The 17353-nt window shown below is 43.7% G+C and overlaps 2 protein-coding genes across 8 annotated transcripts; both read left to right on the forward strand.

Annotated features, from left to right (window-relative positions):
- Nucleotides 1–13225, forward strand: adora2aa (adenosine A2a receptor a). Of its 4 annotated transcripts, none has more exons than XM_055050483.1 (4): nucleotides 1–176; nucleotides 3559–3687; nucleotides 6536–7192; nucleotides 11436–13225. In XM_055050483.1, the coding sequence occupies exons 3-4, from the start codon at nucleotides 6861–6863 to the stop codon at nucleotides 12466–12468; spliced, it is 1365 nt and encodes a 454-aa protein (XP_054906458.1). In that variant the 5' UTR covers nucleotides 1–176; nucleotides 3559–3687; nucleotides 6536–6860; the 3' UTR covers nucleotides 12469–13225. The 4 variants fall into 4 exon arrangements, with proteins under 4 accessions (XP_054906458.1, XP_054906457.1, XP_054906456.1 ...); XM_055050482.1 differs by having other exon boundaries at nucleotides 6539–7192; XM_055050481.1 differs by lacking the exon at nucleotides 3559–3687.
- Nucleotides 13226–14873: 1648 nt separating this feature from the next.
- LOC129373075 (uncharacterized protein C22orf15) lies at nucleotides 14874–17322 on the forward strand. 4 transcript variants are annotated; one of them, XM_055050805.1, is made up of 5 exons: nucleotides 14874–14988; nucleotides 15070–15168; nucleotides 16071–16193; nucleotides 16284–16358; nucleotides 16461–17322. In XM_055050805.1, exons 1-5 carry the CDS (start codon nucleotides 14964–14966, stop codon nucleotides 16571–16573), a joined length of 435 nt encoding a protein of 144 aa, XP_054906780.1. In that variant the 5' UTR covers nucleotides 14874–14963; the 3' UTR covers nucleotides 16574–17322. The 4 variants fall into 4 exon arrangements, with proteins under 4 accessions (XP_054906780.1, XP_054906781.1, XP_054906778.1 ...); XM_055050806.1 differs by having other exon boundaries at nucleotides 15070–15156; XM_055050803.1 differs by having other exon boundaries at nucleotides 14874–15168.
- Nucleotides 17323–17353: the final 31 nt, after the last annotated feature.

The raw sequence follows: 17353 nt of genomic DNA on the forward strand, positions 1-17353 counted from the left end.
TCTCTCTGGAGTCGCTGCATTCACTGAGAGCAACTTGTTCACAGGAAGGAGGAAACACGGAGCTTTTCTTCTTCTTCTTCTTGCTTTTTAATCTATTTCCTGACTCAGCTGCTGCAGGTCTCTGCTTTCAGTTTATTTTTCATTTTCTTTTGAACCCAGGTTCTCCCTGCTGTCCGGTAAGTCAATGCAACTGTGATCCCGTCATATTATCTGTTATCTATGATGATCTCTCCGTGAATATGGAGGCAGAAGCAGCTCAGCTGATGCTTCCTCTCTGAAAGTTTGCGGGAGTTGTGTGCAGTGTTTTGGTTTTTTTCTCTCTCCTCACCTGTGGGGTGAAAAACACGCAGGAATGTCAGTTCGTGGCGCTTCAGTCCTTGCAGTGATGAACAGCATCTGTTCAGATGAAGGGCCACAGCTGCTCTGCGCTCCGGGGTCTGCGTGTGTGTGCATGTGGGCCCCTCTAGAAATGTTTGGACATACAAACCTTATAGTTCATCAGTTCACATGACGTGATGTGCTGCTTTGATCCAGTCTTTCATTTAATTAAGTAAAGACTGGATTTACAAAAAGAAAAGGTTAGATGTCGTTTTTCTTATCTGACCTTTGTCGACCTGCATTTCTAGTTCCAGTTTTATAAACTTTTATAATTCATTTATGACCGTCTCCTTCTCTCGTGCCATTCATTGGTTCCATTTATTGCACCAGGCTTTGTCATTGCTGAGACTCATTAGGTATTTTATGAAGATATTTCTCTTGTTTATTGCTATGTTTGTCCTGTGACCGGATCCAGGGCCGGATTCAGGAGATAATGGGTTCCAGGGCTCAGGCCAGCTTTGGTGCCCCGCCCACACACGTTTCTGTCGCTTACGCGCCCAGATCCCCGGGTCGAAGCGACCCCCGACGCCGGGGGTCATGTGAAAGTGACGATGTGAGATTTGAAAAGAGCACAGAGGGCAGTTTGTTCAGCCGCTGCATCACGGTGAAGAGCGGGTTGGTGGATTCAGGTTGACCGGCTCTCTGCTCCAATGTCTTTATGATGGCGTCCAGCCGACACACGTGTGCCAGGCCTGCGTTTAAAACAGGAGGAACATAAACAGACATGCATTTTATGATTTAGTTTTTTCAAATGAAAAAATGTAAGGTAGAAATTTGATGTATTTATTACCTTTTTGACTTTTGTTTTCATTGGAGGAGGGACCACAAACCCCTCAACCCGTGTTCACTTTGCTCATCTGGACCAGTGAAATAAACAGCAATTAACCCTCTGAAATGAAAAAAATGTGGACAGTGTCAACTTGAATCGCCATGGCAACCACCCAGCTGTGCAAAATGCCCGGATGGACTGAGTGGTACCTTTAAGGACAAACGTCCTCCAACGAGCTGCAGTTTGTCCCTCACTCAGCTCCTTCAGACTAGCCAGCAGCAATTAGCAAACACCTGGAGGAACTGAGCACCAGCTGAGCTCATTGTAGGAGCTGCTTCTGAGTGAAACTCCTGTGAAAACGTTGCTAAAGGGTTAGTCATTTCAAGATGTTAAATTATGAAATCAAAATTCTTTAAAGTCACATTCGACGTATGTGGCTTTATTATAACTGATGGAAACATGGTTACTTGATAATGCTGCAAAGTAGCTCTTTGTGGCTGGGAAACATAAAACTTCCCCTTTAATGTTAACACGTCTATTTTTATCATCCAGTTATTTTTTCTGTTGCACATTTGAGCCTCACATCGTTTCTCTACACAGTTGAAGTTATTCCACCTCATACATGGCCATTTCATCTTCATAGTTGAGAGACATCAAGCCGGTGAGTCTGGAAGCTGTGAAGTCGTCTCTCTGTGGTACCAGACTCAGGCCTTACAGGTGGGTGAGCTCTGTCTCTGCAGCTCTATTTTAGGTCAGTTTAAACTCGGATGGCTGTCATGGGACCATCAGTGCCGTTTCAGACATTCATAACTCCCGTTGTCGTCCTCTGGGATTTATTTATTTATTTTTTTGTTTCACACTGCTGTGGCTGGAAACGTACTTCCATGCAGTCCATTGTGATGTCGCTTAAGAGACCAAAGATCAACAAGTCTGCAAGTCCAAACGAATGAAAACACAAACGAATTACGGCGCTGACTTACAAAATAGCGAGCCTTGCAGGAATGATGTGTTGTCCAACCCAGAGGGAAAAGTCTGACTGGGAGAGCGAAGACCTTTGAGTTCCAGTGCAGCTGTTATCTTTGAAAACCTAAAGGAGCGTTTCCCTCTGAGGGAAACGGCTCTGTGAAAACAGCAACTGTCTGAAACAGAAGGCTCTCAGATATCCAGGAGTCTGAATACGTCCTCTATTAATTACCCTCCATGACCGATAACAGCCTCTTTGCTTCAAAGCCAACAAGAGCACATTATTAAGAAGTAGGAAAACATATTTGCATGTCACAAAGTAAAGTAAGAGACGGATTCTCCATCGAGACATGTCTTACCCATGGGACTCATCCAGGAAGTCTTTGCTGACAGGCGCAGTTGTCGTCCACACAAACATTTGGAGGCTCTCTGGTTTCTTGGCTGCTGTTTGGAAAACTGACTTTTCAGTGACCGTCACAGGTTGTCTGTACGCAGCGCACGGATTGGTCAGAAATGTATGGTCAGATCTGGTTAGGTCAGACCTGAGCATGAAGTTGTTTTTTTTTAACAGGGCAGTACTGTCTATTTTCCAGGAAAATAGTGCCATTTTCTCATGCAATCAAATAACTACGTTAACTTCAGTTGTTGTAAAAATGCTGCGCATATCAAATATGACTTGAAGGAAATTTCACTTTGTAATTTAAAGCCTTGAAATCAGGCCTCTGTCTCTTTAAAAGCTCCTCCTCTTTCAGAAAGGCCGCCTTCAGGAAGTCATCGTAACATGGTTCCTCTATCAACCCGTTAACAATGTTTTTACTAGCGCTGCATTGAGAACCAGCTCCTGTAATGAGCTAAGCTGATGGACAGTTCCACCAGGTGTTTGCTAATTGCTGCTGGCTAGTCTGCAGGAGCTGAGTGGGTAGTGACAGGAGAGGGCTGCTCTGTGAGAAAGAAGATTATGGAGGTTCATCCTCAAAGGCAGCGCTACATCCACTGAGCCATTTTGCACAGCTAAATGGTTGCCATGGACATTAAATCCCTGGATGAGACATATAATTCTCTCACTTCATAATCAGCCTTTAAGTGACATATTTATTCCACATATTTGGGGCGATATCAGGTCTGTTTATCTTTAAACAAAATCACGCCCCAACAACTTTCGAGCTCAGTGTGGCATCAGACATTTTTTCCCCCCAGACTCTGATTAGCAGAAGTTGGATGTCTGTGACCAGCTGTCAGACTCTGCTGAGCTAATAGGTGTTGTTCACACAGCCATCTGAAGTGTGATTAATGGTGCATGCTCTTATCTGCCTCCATTGTTCATTGCACCCAGAATTTATTCGTGGCGAGCTAGACATTTTTGTGCAAAGGTCACATGACCTGGTTGTAGTTATGTGATGCAGAACGGGGCTTCGGTCATTCAGGATCTGTCATTTCTTCTTCTTCAGCTGTTCTGACGGATCCTCCACGCCCAGAACCAGAACCGTGCTGATTCCCACACACAGTCGATCAGGGAACAATCGCAGGTCCTGGTTGTCCACACAACATTGCTGCAGTGACTCCAATCCAACAGCTGAGTAGGTTCTGGCACTAATAAGTCACAATGAGCCCAACTTGCATTTTCATATTTATTTTTGAAACTTATGAAACTTTGGCACAATCGAAACAAATACACTGTTGTGATCAGGACGGGAAAATGATGTTCCAATGTTGCCTCTCTTTTCAGAACCACCATGCGAAGCGTAACCAGGAACAGTCAGTGGCTGCGTTTCCATGACGTGTTGCTTTTATGTCTTACATGTAAACTGACATTGACACCTTTCGTTTTTAATGATAGCAGCTGTGATTATCTCCACCATTCTGCCCCTCGGGTTCAGGGCAGGTTGTTAAGAACCATCTCGGGACATCTAGATTCAGAAGTCTTCATTTCATGAGAGCAAAAGTTGATACATGACTCAACGAACTGCGTCTGAGATCTAATATTTGTTGATTTATGGATTTTCTTTTGAAGCCGAGAACAAATGGGTCTCACTAAGGAGAGCACAGTGGAAAACGTATTGCGTGTGAAAGCTTGACAAGCAGCAGCTTGACTGCTGCGAAATTTGAAGACGCGTACATTCTGGTGTTTCTATAGGAAATACATAAATAACCATGCAGAAGCACCTTATCCTCTTTCAGCTGTTTCCTCAAGACTTTTCCTCATTGTTGCTCCAAACTCCTCCTCATGCGTCCTTCCATCTCTGAATCCAAGTAATGAACGACAGGCTGTGGTCGCTTCACCGGTTTCAAAATGTCTGACTTCTTTCTTTCTTTGATCCAACAAGGCATTAGAGCTTTTTTCCCTCCACTAAATGATAGTCTTAGTTTGTGACTAGACCTGCAACAGGTCAGAAAATCTAAATTAGTCATAAAGGTGGTAAATCGTCCACTGGTCTGTATGGACAAGCACTATGGTTTGCTGTAAAATGACTTAAGCGATCGCCTCACATCTAATCAATCTTTTTTATATTTTTATGGCACATTTCAGCATTTGAAGTGCATTACATCACGAAAACATATAAACCTCAGGAACACATCACAGCCGGTAACATCTCATTTTGCAGTGTCGTCGTTAAAATCATCATTTTGTGGTGCAGAATGCTGCGTCTCTGTGAAGACGCCATTTCTGTAATCAATGCACAGATAAAGACAAACGCAGGGATCTAGTTCCTCTAGGTCTTGTTCGGACATCAGCCATTAGACTCTGTAACCGTCTTTATGTGTCTCTGAAGGTGGAGGTCAGAGTTCAGCCTGATCTCTGGTTTCCATCTGCAATCTCTGAAGCTGTGTGCTGACTCTGGATCTGTCCTCTTTAGGTCCAGAGATAATAACTTAGTTTACAAATTGATGCTGAAAATATGTTGAGAGAAGGCGGCGTCACACACGTTTGTCTCTACAATCATTTCATTCAACCAAATGTTTTGATCTATCCTGGGGGATTTTTTCCCGGGCGGCAACCTTTCGCTGCGCGTCGCAACGTTTCGACCAACAGACTGCGCCTTTGTCTGCGCAGCAGGAAGCAGCTTCCCCTCTGTCACCTCCATCACTTCCCCATCTACATCAACCACTGTTAGCTAAGCGTCTGAGCTGATGTAAAACACACTGCAAAATTCTAAATACATGTGAACCAAGTGCGACGATTCATTTTTCATGCTTGTTTTGAAGCATGTGAGTGAGTGATGAAATATCAACGAGAAACTGTACTATTATCAACACTTTGTGAATATTAGAGGTGCACAAAAGGAATCACTCACATAGTTAAGAATGCAAAAAAGACAATATTTTCTATTAAATGCATCAAAAATAATTCCCACCATTGTTGGTCTATAAATGCATTGACCGGCTGTGATATCGAGTATTCAGATTCATTTCGGATTGAGCTTAATGAAAATCATATTCTGATGTCAGGGATTCGTGTTTTGATGTAAACTGGTTTAATCTTGTTTTTCTTTTACCTACTGCTGAATTCAAACCTGATATATTAATCAGACAACTTTTATGCGAAATGGTAATATTTGCAAAAATAAAAAAAAAGAAACACATGTAAAAAAGTAACCCGACTCCACCGTTAAATCCCTTGTTTCATGTGTGTGGAATCGCTTTCATCCAGTCATGTGGGAGTGTTTTCTAAGATGAGTTGTAGTGCAGCAGCGTAAGCCTAGACTTTGACTAGTCCTACCTGGAAACCTTAGATTTTTTTCTGCATTATGTTTTAGTCAGAGACATAGTTCCTGGTTTGCTTTTGCATCAAGTCCTGAAGCAGCAAAGCAGCTCCAGACCGTCACACTGTTGCCACCATGTCTCTCTGCATGGTGTCCGTCTGTCTTAGTTTGACACCAAATTTAAAGGGACACACACGTTTCAAGAAGTCTGATGTCTAAATTCATCCTTTTGGCTCCCATGGATTTGACCCCATCTGTGTCTGATTGTTGGTGTTGATGATCATTTGGATGTTTCTCTGGGTTTGTGACGTTCTGGTCGAGTCACAAATGAGCTCCTGTTAGTAGTTCAGTTGTTTTTATCAGGCCAAACACTTGTGTGAATTTTGTGAAAGGTTCTTGTTGTAGTTTCTGGAGTCCCAATACTTTTCCAGACTGATGGATTTTCATCTGGTTTTGAATCTTCTGCGTCGCCTTATCAGACCCTTTGGCCTACTTCATGTTGTCAGACCGGTTCTGCGAAAAGTTTCCCAAAGCGATGTTAATCGTTATATGTAAACGTCTTATGTTCAGCTGGCTTCGATGCCACACAACTGTTCCTTTCAATTTCAGGGAACTTGATGTCTGTTTTTGCCCGTACTCTGATCTTGTTATCGGTATTTAAAGTGACTTCCTGTAGAGTAACAGCACTTCCTCTTTCTGCTTTCTGTCTATCTTTTATCTCCAGCAGCATGATGTTCCCATGGTGCCACTCATCCCTTCCAGGATTCCTGGAAAAGCAACGCTGATGGGAAGGAGTTGAAACAGAGACAGAAGAGGAACTTTTTTTTATTTTTTATGTGGATTAGAGAGAGCCTCATGTGAAGCTGGATAAACCATCAGTTTTTCAGCTGTCCAGATGTGAACTTGCCCTTGCTGGACTTTTTTTCTTCTTCTTTCTTTTGGATGCTTCTGCAAGCCTGCAAGAGGAGGTGAGGAGGCCGGCAGGCTGCAGCTATGGACGTTGAGCGGTTCCCTCCCTCCTCATCAGCGACCTCTGCTCCCGTGTCACCATGCTCACCAGCGAGAGCATCCTCTACATCGTCCTGGAGCTGCTGATCGCCGTGTTCTCCGTCCTGGGGAACGTGCTGGTCTGCTGGGCCGTGTGCCTCAACAGCAACCTGCAGAGCATCACCAACTTCTTTGTGGTGTCGCTGGCCGTGGCCGACATCGCCGTGGGAGTCCTGGCCATCCCGTTCGCCATCGTCATCAGCACGGGATTCTGCTCCAACTTCTACGGCTGCCTGTTCATAGCGTGCTTCGTCCTGGTCCTCACCCAGAACTCCATCTTCAGCCTGCTCGCCATCGCCATCGACCGCTACGTCGCCATCAAGATACCACTCAGGTGAGCGCACACGGGGACAATCCCGTCAGTTCATCACTGGCGTGGTTGTGTTCGTTTAACTTCTTTGTCATGGCTTTGCGTCATGTTATAATTTTAATCCGTGATCAAAAACAAACATTGAGTCTGGTGCCTTGATTGAGAAATCCTTGATCCATTCAAATGAGCAAAACGCCTGAGTGGACATAGCTCCGCCTTCGAGACGCAGCTCCTCCTCAGAGCTGCAGTTTCTGAGCTACCATCTCACATAGCAGCTCTCCAAAACAAGGCCCCCACTCAGCTCCTTCAGACTAGCCAGCAGCAATTAGCAAACACCTGGTGCATCTTGAGCTCATTATAGGAGCTACTTCTTAGAGCAACCCTGGTGAAAACACTGCGAAAGGTTTAATACAGGAGCCATGTTGTGATGACTTCCTGAAGGCAGAGTTTCAGAAAGATTATAAAGTTGCGTTCATTTGAAGTCATATTTAATCTATGCAGCATTTTTATTACAACTGCAGGTGACATACTTACTGTACTTTTATCCAATTAGTGGAAATGTGAGCCTGCATGAATAAAACACCTGAACAACCATTTCTGATTCTGTTACCACTGAAGCTGCTTGATGGACAATAATTGCACTTTGAAAAGAGAAGAACTTAATTGATTAATGTTGAAACACATTACACGACGCTGATGTGACAACTGTGTGAAGTAGAAGTTCAGCCAGCGGCTGCTTCCTGCTCTAGCAGAAATGTAGCTTCCTTAAATTTCGTCTGGGACGACTCATGATGCTTCGGCCAACAACATATTAGCGGTTTGCTGCGCTGAGTTGACATATTGCAACGTTAGCAGCAGTGCAGGCAGTGAGATCAGAGATGCAAAGTTTTCTGTCTGCAGTTCGATGCTGTGCAGGTGAAGAACGTTTAATGCAACACGGCCAGGACAGGAAGCTGAGCTCTTTGGTATTTCCTCACCAATAATAATGCATCTAGACTTCCTCAATATTAATACATCACTAAAATATAAGGAGGTACATCAGCACCAACTGCTTGTAAATCCCTGCAAGATCCCAGTTTGGAGAATCATAAGGAAGTTCTCATGAGCAATAAGCTAAAAGTAAACAACATTCTGGATAGTTATTTACATTAGTGCTGTTTTCCGTACCAAGCATCATGTATTAATATGCTCAGTTTATTTGTTATAATTTGTTGTGCACATACTCAAAATTGCTGAGTAAGTTTAAAGTTAAGCACATTATTTTAAGTGTGAAAATGCGCACTTGATTTTATCCATTCACAGATGTTTAATGAGTAAAGCCTCTCGAAGCAGTTTCACCAACCGTAGAAATAAAGTTCTACATCCGACCCGGTGATGTTTTCTGGACTGAATTGATCCTTGACCTGTTGAATGTATTTCAAACACAGGGCGCTCAAAATGTTCCAGGTTAGTGGAAAATGTTCCTGTGGTCAAAATTCACGCAATTGAAAAGATTTCTTACTTTTCCTGCAAAATCTAGCTTTAATTAAAAACCAAAGACATACAAAGAAGATTCTTTCTATTGAAAGATTCATTTCCCCACCGTGGTGATGGAGGGTAAGACTTCATGTTTTATCTCAACCCGACAGCCTTTTGATTCTCGGCTTCCTCTTCACTCCAAACAGCAGAACGGTTGGAGCATAAATTTAATTCCTGTGTATAAAGATGAACCATTTGTACCAGAGGGTTTTTGGCCGTATAAGTGTCTCCAAAATTGGAGTTTCCCGTGGGACAGCGTCCCCCTGGAGCAATCAGTTAAATATTGCAATGATTGCTTATACAGACACTACCCCCCACTCTATCCTGCCCCAGCGATTAGACTTCACTGTAACCCGGTCAGGCGTCCTGCCTGCCGGGGTTCGCTCCCCTCTGCGCCATCGGTGTCGCTACCAGCCTTTTAGCTCCCTGAGTTCATGCCTTACCTCATGCTGTGACGTCACCCTGAAACAATCAGCCTGACCTCAGCGACGCATTGAGGCGCTCGGCCTTCCTGTCCCACTGACTCACACGGCCTCTTCCTCCTGCTGAGGATGCTCTACGTGAGGGCTCCTCTGTGTTATTTTGTGCATCCCTGGCGGGACGGGAGGGGGGGTTGTAGGGGGACTTGTTTATGCAGCATTAACCTTTTGCACTTTAACATCTCAAGAATGTGACAGAAACAATCTCAGCTGCTCTCCCACACTGCACAACGGGCAGACTCAAAATAGACTCCTTCCTTTGAGGAATCCCGCAAAACGTAGTTTATCTTTGTCTCTTCGATTGGTTTCCGGGAGAAGAGGTGCTTATGCAGGAGAGTAAGTGAATAATGAATCAGGAAAAAGTTTATAAACAATGAGCTGTTTGTATATTATCCATGTCTGTGTTTAACTGAGCGTCAGACTGGATGATTTTGCAGTTTGTTCACATCGTCTCCTCAGAAACTTTTATTTGAGTCACACAGCCTGTTGCTCTGTGGACAATGATGCTTTAACAGTGAATCCAGCCACTGGCGGTTTTTGACATGAGCAGTATGGGCGGGGCAGCGTTAAGATTGAGCTGCAAGCTGTCACACGAAAAATGAATTAGTCTAATTTGCAAACGTCCTTAAACACCAACAGATAAAATATTGCACACACGTCTGACGAGCAGAAACCTTTGATGAACCTCAATTCTGAGATTCATTTCAAATTGAACCCGTCTTAATTGGTTTATATTTTATGTATCTTTTAAACAGCTGTAGCAGCATTAGCATCTAACAGTTGGCTCAAAATGTGTGTCTCTTTTGAAAGGCTGGTACTTCTTTGCTTATGCAATCAAACGTCGCCTTTGTTTTTGACTCTGACACGTTTCACACTCAAGTTACGGGTGTCTGAAAAAGCGCTACGGTTTGCTAAGTGTTGCAGCGCGAGCAGGCTGAGGAATATATTGGCGGGTTAAGGTTGAGCAGTGACGTGTCTCATGCTGTGGAAACTGTCTGACATGCTAACACTGCAAAAACACAAAATCTTGCAAAGTGTTTTTAGTGCAAACCTCTCTGCACACTTGAAATAAAGCAAAACAAATTTACAAGCAGCTTTGCAGCAAGACGAGTTACTTGTCATAATTGACAAACATCTGGAACTAGTATTTTTGTTACCAATGTTCAAGAAATATTGACTTAAAACAATCTCCTCCACGTATCGCTGAAAAGTTACTCATATCTCAGTTTGTCTTGTTTAAAGCGTGTAAAGATATTTGCACTAGAAACTGGAGAAAAATGATTTTGTGTTTTCGTAGTGAGCGTGATTCATACCTCCAGCCTCCTCTAAGTTTGATTTGCAGACATATTGGATGTTGAGTCTTCAGAGGTAGTCAAAAAACAGCAACTTTTAGCAGTCGGAAATCTGACAGTACATATATTTTCAAGTAGGGATTTGGATCAAAGGTCTACTTCTGTCTCTGTCGAATCCTCCTTTTCTGCTCTGTAACCATTTGGGTTTGCTGTTTTTCTCCATCCAAGTTTTATGCATTATGAGAAGGCTTACCTGTGCCACTTACCTCAAAGACAGAAATCCATCTTGCGTTTGCAATCACTGTCATGAGAGAGAGAGAGAGAGAGAGAGAGAGAGAGAGAGAGAGAGAGAGAGAGAGAGAGAGAGAGAGAGAGAGAGAGAGAGAGAGAGAGAGAGAGAGAGAGCATACCCTGTTCAAAAAGATGTGGAAGCCAAATTTAAGCAAACGTTTCAGACTTTCCACGCTGTCGTCACAAGGCCTTGGACTTTTGCTGCAGACAGAAAACTTCTCATGACTGTTTTGACTTTATTCTGGAGGCCGACGAGGACAGTGGAACTGCAAGCGCCACTCCAGCCACAGTTTGGAAATCAGTGAACATTTCTCTGACTGAAGTGACCAGCTCCTGGTTAGCAAGATGCATTGCGAGAGGTGTGCAGTTCTGAAACAATGCTCGGATGTTCTCATGGGGAGAACATGATGTTCTCCCCATGAACATCATTGTTTTCTTGATTGATTTAAAAAAAAAAAACGTTTGCATGTGGTCTATGAATTGTGATGTATGAAAATGACAGACGGTCATTTTGGTTACAATTCAACCGCTTAAAAGGCTAAATATCTTAAAAAGGTGTGTCATTACTTTTTTTTTTAGCATTGCAACGTCTCCTGCCGTGTGATCTTGTCACGCTGCTGCTTGACATCATAGGACCTGACGTAAGTCGGATCTTATGCTTGATGTTTGCACTTTCTCTTTCTGCAGGTACAACAGCTTGGTGACCAGCCAGCGGGCTCGAGGCACCATCGCCTTTTGCTGGGCTCTGTCAATCATCATCGGTCTGACCCCCATGATGGGCTGGCACAAAGAGTCCAACAGTACTGAGACCAACAACAACAACACCTGCCAGCCTGGCCAGATGAAGTGCCTGTTTGAGGCGGTAGTGAACATGGAGTACATGGTTTACTTCAACTTCTTTGCTTGTGTACTAATCCCCCTCCTGCTGATGCTGGCCATCTACCTGTGCATCTTCATGGCAGCTCGCCACCAGCTCAAGCTGATTGAAGTGGAGGCCTTTCGCGGAGAAAAGTCGCGCTCCACTCTGCAGAAGGAGGTCCAGGCCGCCAAGTCTCTGGCCATCATTGTTGGGCTGTTTGCCGTCTGCTGGCTGCCTCTGCACATCATCAACTGCTTCACCCTGTTCTGCCCCGAGTGCCCGCGCCCACCCGGTTGGATCATGTACGTGGCCATCATCCTTTCCCACGCCAACTCCGTCATCAACCCCTTCATCTACGCCTACCGCATCCGAGAGTTCAGGCAGACCTTCCGAAAGATCATCCGGCGCCACATCCTGGGCTGGCATCCGGTGTTGGACGGCGGCAGCAGTGAGCGCAACTCCACACAAAGCACCATCACGGACTCCATCAGAATCAAAGCGGACGGCCTCAAGTTGGACTTCTTTGCCGAGTCCAGCAGGAGCAGCAGCTGTGAAAACTTCAGCAGCCGCCCCGCTAGCCGCTCTCCTGTAGGGGGCGGCCTGGTGGCGGTCTCTCACCCTCCTCTGTCAGTCATCATCTCCAATTGTCCTCAAGCTGGGACGTCCTCACTGCAAGCCCTCAGGCAGACTGAAATCCCGTTGCCCCGCCGTCTGGGCTTCAAGGAGCGAGAGCATGGCTACGCGGGAGCAGAAAGTCTGGAGGATAAAGGCAAACGGAACGTCGGCTCGACCCAGGTCTCTCCACTCTTCGCCAACCAGAGCAGAAAGAATTGCTTTTGCGAGCCGCAAAGAGTGTCCTGACAAATACGCAGGAAGGATGAGGGGGAACTAATTCAGGAGCCGAGCGATCAAATATCCTCTGGGGATTGGACAGGAGATGGGAGTGGTGATAACGGATAACAGGCAATAAATGTCACAGAGATAAATTAAACACACTGACTTCTTTTTATGTAAGCCGGAGGGAAGAGTCTATAAAGCACCGCTTGTGGCCTGGAGCGCTCAAACTGCCTCTTCGCCTCCAACACAGAGGACAATGATTTAAATCGATGAAGCAGCTGACACATCCGTCTTCAACCCCAAGGTCCTCTTGCAGTCAGAAACCGTTCGCTTTAGCAGACAAGACCTGCAAGCGCTTTTGTATTTACTTTACCAATAAGTTGAGGTTGTTGAAAATGCACTTTGTCTCGTATGAACTACCTGACCCAATGCAGGGTTTCACTTTCTTGAGCCGTCTGTGGGAAATATCACTTTTCAAAACTTCTGAAGTAAGAAAATAATGGGCTACACCTCAATTTCGCCTTTTCTGTACGTTTCTCTTCATCAATGCCAACATTTGTCACTGAGTCACAAACGTCCAGTTTTATTTTGCACCTCAGGGTTTCCAACAGTCCAGGCTGGTATCACTTCACCTGATGTTTGCTTTTTAAACCCAAAGGGGAGGAAGTGGGATAATGCATTGCTGAAACTTGAACCGATGTCAGTGTTCGCTCAACGAGGCTTTGACGTGTTGTAAAAATGTACTCAGATGTAAAATAAAAAGGTAATTTATCATTGGCATTTCAAATGTGTTACCCTCTCAGTTTCTTGCAACTTGAACAAACAGTTTGTGATGAGTTTGTTCCACTATGATATTGTTCTCCTGTGTAGGTTTGCATGAAAGTCCTGCCTTTAAATAGATGCTCTGACAAAAGAGTAACTAAACGCTGCAGTGGCCCCAAAGTGATCCCACGCATTATTCAGTGCAGCTCCAGGCTTTCCTGCCTTTTATCTGGAACATGTTTCATATCAGATTTGGAAGCCCAACGAACTGAGTCAGAGCTCTTCGTTGCCTATGCTGGGAAACGGTTAGTTAGGGCCTCCAACTATCTCTGGACTTCTTTATTTTCCCAGCTTTTATCACGTCTCCCCCGTGGCTTCAGGTTCCCACTTCTTTTTGAAAGCTTCTGCGGGATCTTTAGGACTTTTTTCTTCTATAAGTCATTCATCAAGTCCTTTGAGACGTCATGCTCTGCTGCTGACCTGATGAATCTCCTCAGCTGGATCATCTGACAGTTTGCATCAGAACGCCGCACTGTCAATAGAATACAGGACTACAAAAGAAACTGGTTAATGGTGCTTTCTTTCTTTGTGTTAGAAAAACTGAACACAAGGGATGTAGAGTAGAAATGAAAATATTGGATTTTTGGAAGATATACGATATGGTGGTATACTAAAACTCATTTGGCCGATAATCGATATATTACCGATACTTTTTTCCTATACTGACTTACTGAAACTATGAGACTTTCTCTACTGAGGATTTAAAGTGCTGCATTATCTTTGACCATTTAGCCTGCTACCAAATGCAAATGCTAAAAAGGAGGCTGAAAATTACATGACACTGTCAACTTGCATCATGTTTAATGCCTTTTATATCAGTGAATTATTCTGGTCCTGAAATGTTTTATGCTGAACTAAACCAAACTGGACAAACACAGAACTGACTAAATCATGGCAGAGCATACGATGAGGAAGCGTAGTCTCTGCTGGGCCTTCTTCTGACGGCGTCTGTGTGTCAGGATCATCTCAGGTCAGGAGAAAGGCTTGGTTCCTCAGAACTAGAAGTGACCTACAGCAGACACGCCGCAGTTTAGGACTCTTGTTTTTTGTTTGTTTTTTTTATTTATTAGGGACAGTGCACATTGATGAACAATCAATACTTCTGTACAGACTGTAAATGAGCCAGATTACAGCATAGTTGCTAATTTCTCGCTCTGCTCTTGTAATGCTGTACGGACTGCACAACCTGCAAATATGGATTGGATTCTTTACCCAGCATGAGCAGTGAAACTATAAAGTCCATTTTTTTCCCCTCAGTCTCGGCATCGCCGACCAGTAAACATCAATGAGACGCAGAGAGCCAAACTTTCTGTTTGTAGAGACTCCATGGACACAAGGGTCTTTGTCTCCTCATTTACAAGACTGGAGCTTTGTGAAGGAAAAGAAGAGGTGAATTCACAGGCATACGTGTGTGTGTGTGTTGTGTGTGTGTGTGTGTGTGCGTGTGTGTGTGTGTGTGTGTGTGTGTGTGTGTGTGTGTGTGTGTGTGTGTGTGGTGTGTGTGTGTGTGTGGTGGGTGTGTGTGTGTGGGTGTGGGTGTGTGTGTGTGTGTGTAGTTAGCTGGCACATTCATTCGCTTTAGCACTGAGTTCGTAGGAAACAAAAAGTACGCACCACAAGAGGGAGGAGACGTGTGGACTTGGTGTCTGTTCTCCAAACGTCCTGGACTCTGTGGTTGAGTTGGTTGGAGCTGGAGGATGTTTGTCACTGTCCTGTTTGGAGGTCAGAACATTTCCTGTACTCGTATTGCAACATTGTTGATTTCTGCTGTTATTGGTTTGACAAAGGAGCTTATCTTGGCAGACGGCAGGATGGAAATGTTAAACCTAAACTGTAAACTGGTCAACTTCATTCATCACCTGAAGGAAAAGTGCGGTCTGGACTTCAAAGGTAACTGCACGGGTCAGTCATGGCTTCAAATTGAACGTTTCACCAAACAAACTTCTGTTTTCAACTTTCATTTTCATCCAATGCAGTAGTTTCTGTACTTTTTCTATTTTCTCATGTTACAGCCAAAAACTTTCTTGCATATTGTAGTTGTGATGGTGTAAAATAAACACCTGTTAAATGATAAAGACAGATTATACATAGTAGAAAATTGGCGTTTGGCTCCATGAGTCAATTGAATTTTATTTAACTGCAGTTTCTCCTCCAAGTCTGTGAACACGAGTTTTGACACGAGTTTTCAAGGAGATTCGGGTCTGACCTTTGGAAGTGCATGGAGCAGTTGTCGACCTGCAGACAGAGTCTTTCATCTGAGCATGGATGGCAGACATTTTCTGAAAAAATAAAAAATAAAAAATTGAGTATCATTTCAGAAATTTTCTTGAAAAAACAAGAAAATTTTTTAGTTCAAAGAAAAGTTAAAAAAAAATAAAATTACCATGGTAAATTTCTGAGTTTGTAATGTCAAAACCTTACAAACGTAACATTTTCAACTTTTGAAAATGCTATGTTTGAAAAGTCCTTTTTTTTTTTTTTTTACTTTTTGAACTAAAAAAATTCTAGATTTTTTCAAGAGAATTCTCAGGTCAGTCTCAAAATTTTATTTCAGTTTGTCCCCCCCCCTCCCTTTTTTGTTTCTGTTCAACAATGGTCATAAAACAAATGAATCTGACAGGGAGGCAGAAAAGAAAAGCTCTCCTGTCAGAAAACAAAGAGGGTCAAAGATAAAGAAAAATGACCCCCTCCCCAACAGACAGTTGGTCAGTCATGTCAGTCTGTTTAGAGGAGTTACAGCATCACTGCAGCTGCTGCTATAGCAACGGATGTACCGTGAAACACTTCTGGACGGTCCTCCGTAGAGCGCGTGGAGCTGATGGACAGCGGGGGCCGCGTGATGAACCTGGAGCCGCTGCAGCACAGCGGGGCCCCGGCCAGCAGCGTGCTGGCAGCCAGGCGGCTCTACGTCCTGCTGCGGGTCTGCGGTGAGGCCGCCTCGTGATGCAGAAGGGCAGCAGCTGACTGCTAGGGTTGTTTATGATTTATTATTTTTTTTTATTTTTATGTTTTCCTAGAAGGAAATGAAGAATCGGGGGGTTGCAGATACGTCTCTCTCCTGAACAACACCAAGAGCCACCCTGAGTTTACAGGTGATGAAAACCACTGGTGGCTCACTGGGTCCCCCTGCTGGCCAAATGATTTTCTGACGCCTGTTGCTTTTTAAAAAAAAAATATTTATTGTTTTATTGCAGAACCGCTGAAGAAACTATCAAATCCCAACAAAGAGACGGAGAGAAAGGTCAGAAGACTGAGGACACAGAGGAGTAGAAACATCTCCCCAGCTGCCAGGAATAAGAAATCTTAACTATTTGTCATTTCCTTCACTGTTTAGTGAATGCCTTCTTGCAATGTTGGTTTTCGCATCAAAAAGTGAGCCGCCATCATATTACTAATCAAAACCAGCAGATTAAAGAAACGTTTCCACTGTTAGCATTCGACTCTGTCAACTGATATGCGATGTACCGATTTATGTAATGAAAGAAGTTATATATCAGCAGCCAAAGTGTGATGTCTGCTTTGCTTTCAAGTTGCAGTCTCTGTTGCAGCCACTATCAGATTGTCTAAACTCAGCACATCTCCAGTCACTGTAGTGCATAACAGGTTTCTGCTCTCCCTCTCACTTTTTTGTCTCTGCTGCTGTTAAAATGGAGCCCAGCTCCAGGTTGTCGTCTCGTGAAAATAAGAGACTAAGGTCCAGTGAGTCTCACTGCAATCCATGTGGAGTGATGTGACTGACCAGCAGGACAGACAGCAAGCTGGACCGGGCTCCATTTGGGAAGAACATATTTTGGTCGTCTAATTTTTTTTTTCTTCTGTCACTGCAGCTTTAAATAATTTTCAATATGTCTGTATACAAAAGAAACAAAGAATACTGCACACAGTAAAGGTTTCAGGAAGGGATGTTGTAATTTGTTATTTATTTTCAACAAATAAATAGTCTGAATTTTCAGACTATTAAGTTAAAGCAGTAAAAAATAACACCTTAAGTTTCAACATAACAACAAATGTAAATAAACATCCAAATATTCTGATATAGCTTTTTTTTCTTTTCTTTTTGTGGCTGAGCCACCTCGACGTTATCAGT

Source organism: Poeciliopsis prolifica, unplaced genomic scaffold, assembly GCF_027474105.1.
Source record: "Poeciliopsis prolifica strain line A6 unplaced genomic scaffold, Auburn_PproV2 SCAFFOLD031, whole genome shotgun sequence".
Classification (NCBI taxonomy): domain Eukaryota; kingdom Metazoa; phylum Chordata; class Actinopteri; order Cyprinodontiformes; family Poeciliidae; genus Poeciliopsis; species Poeciliopsis prolifica.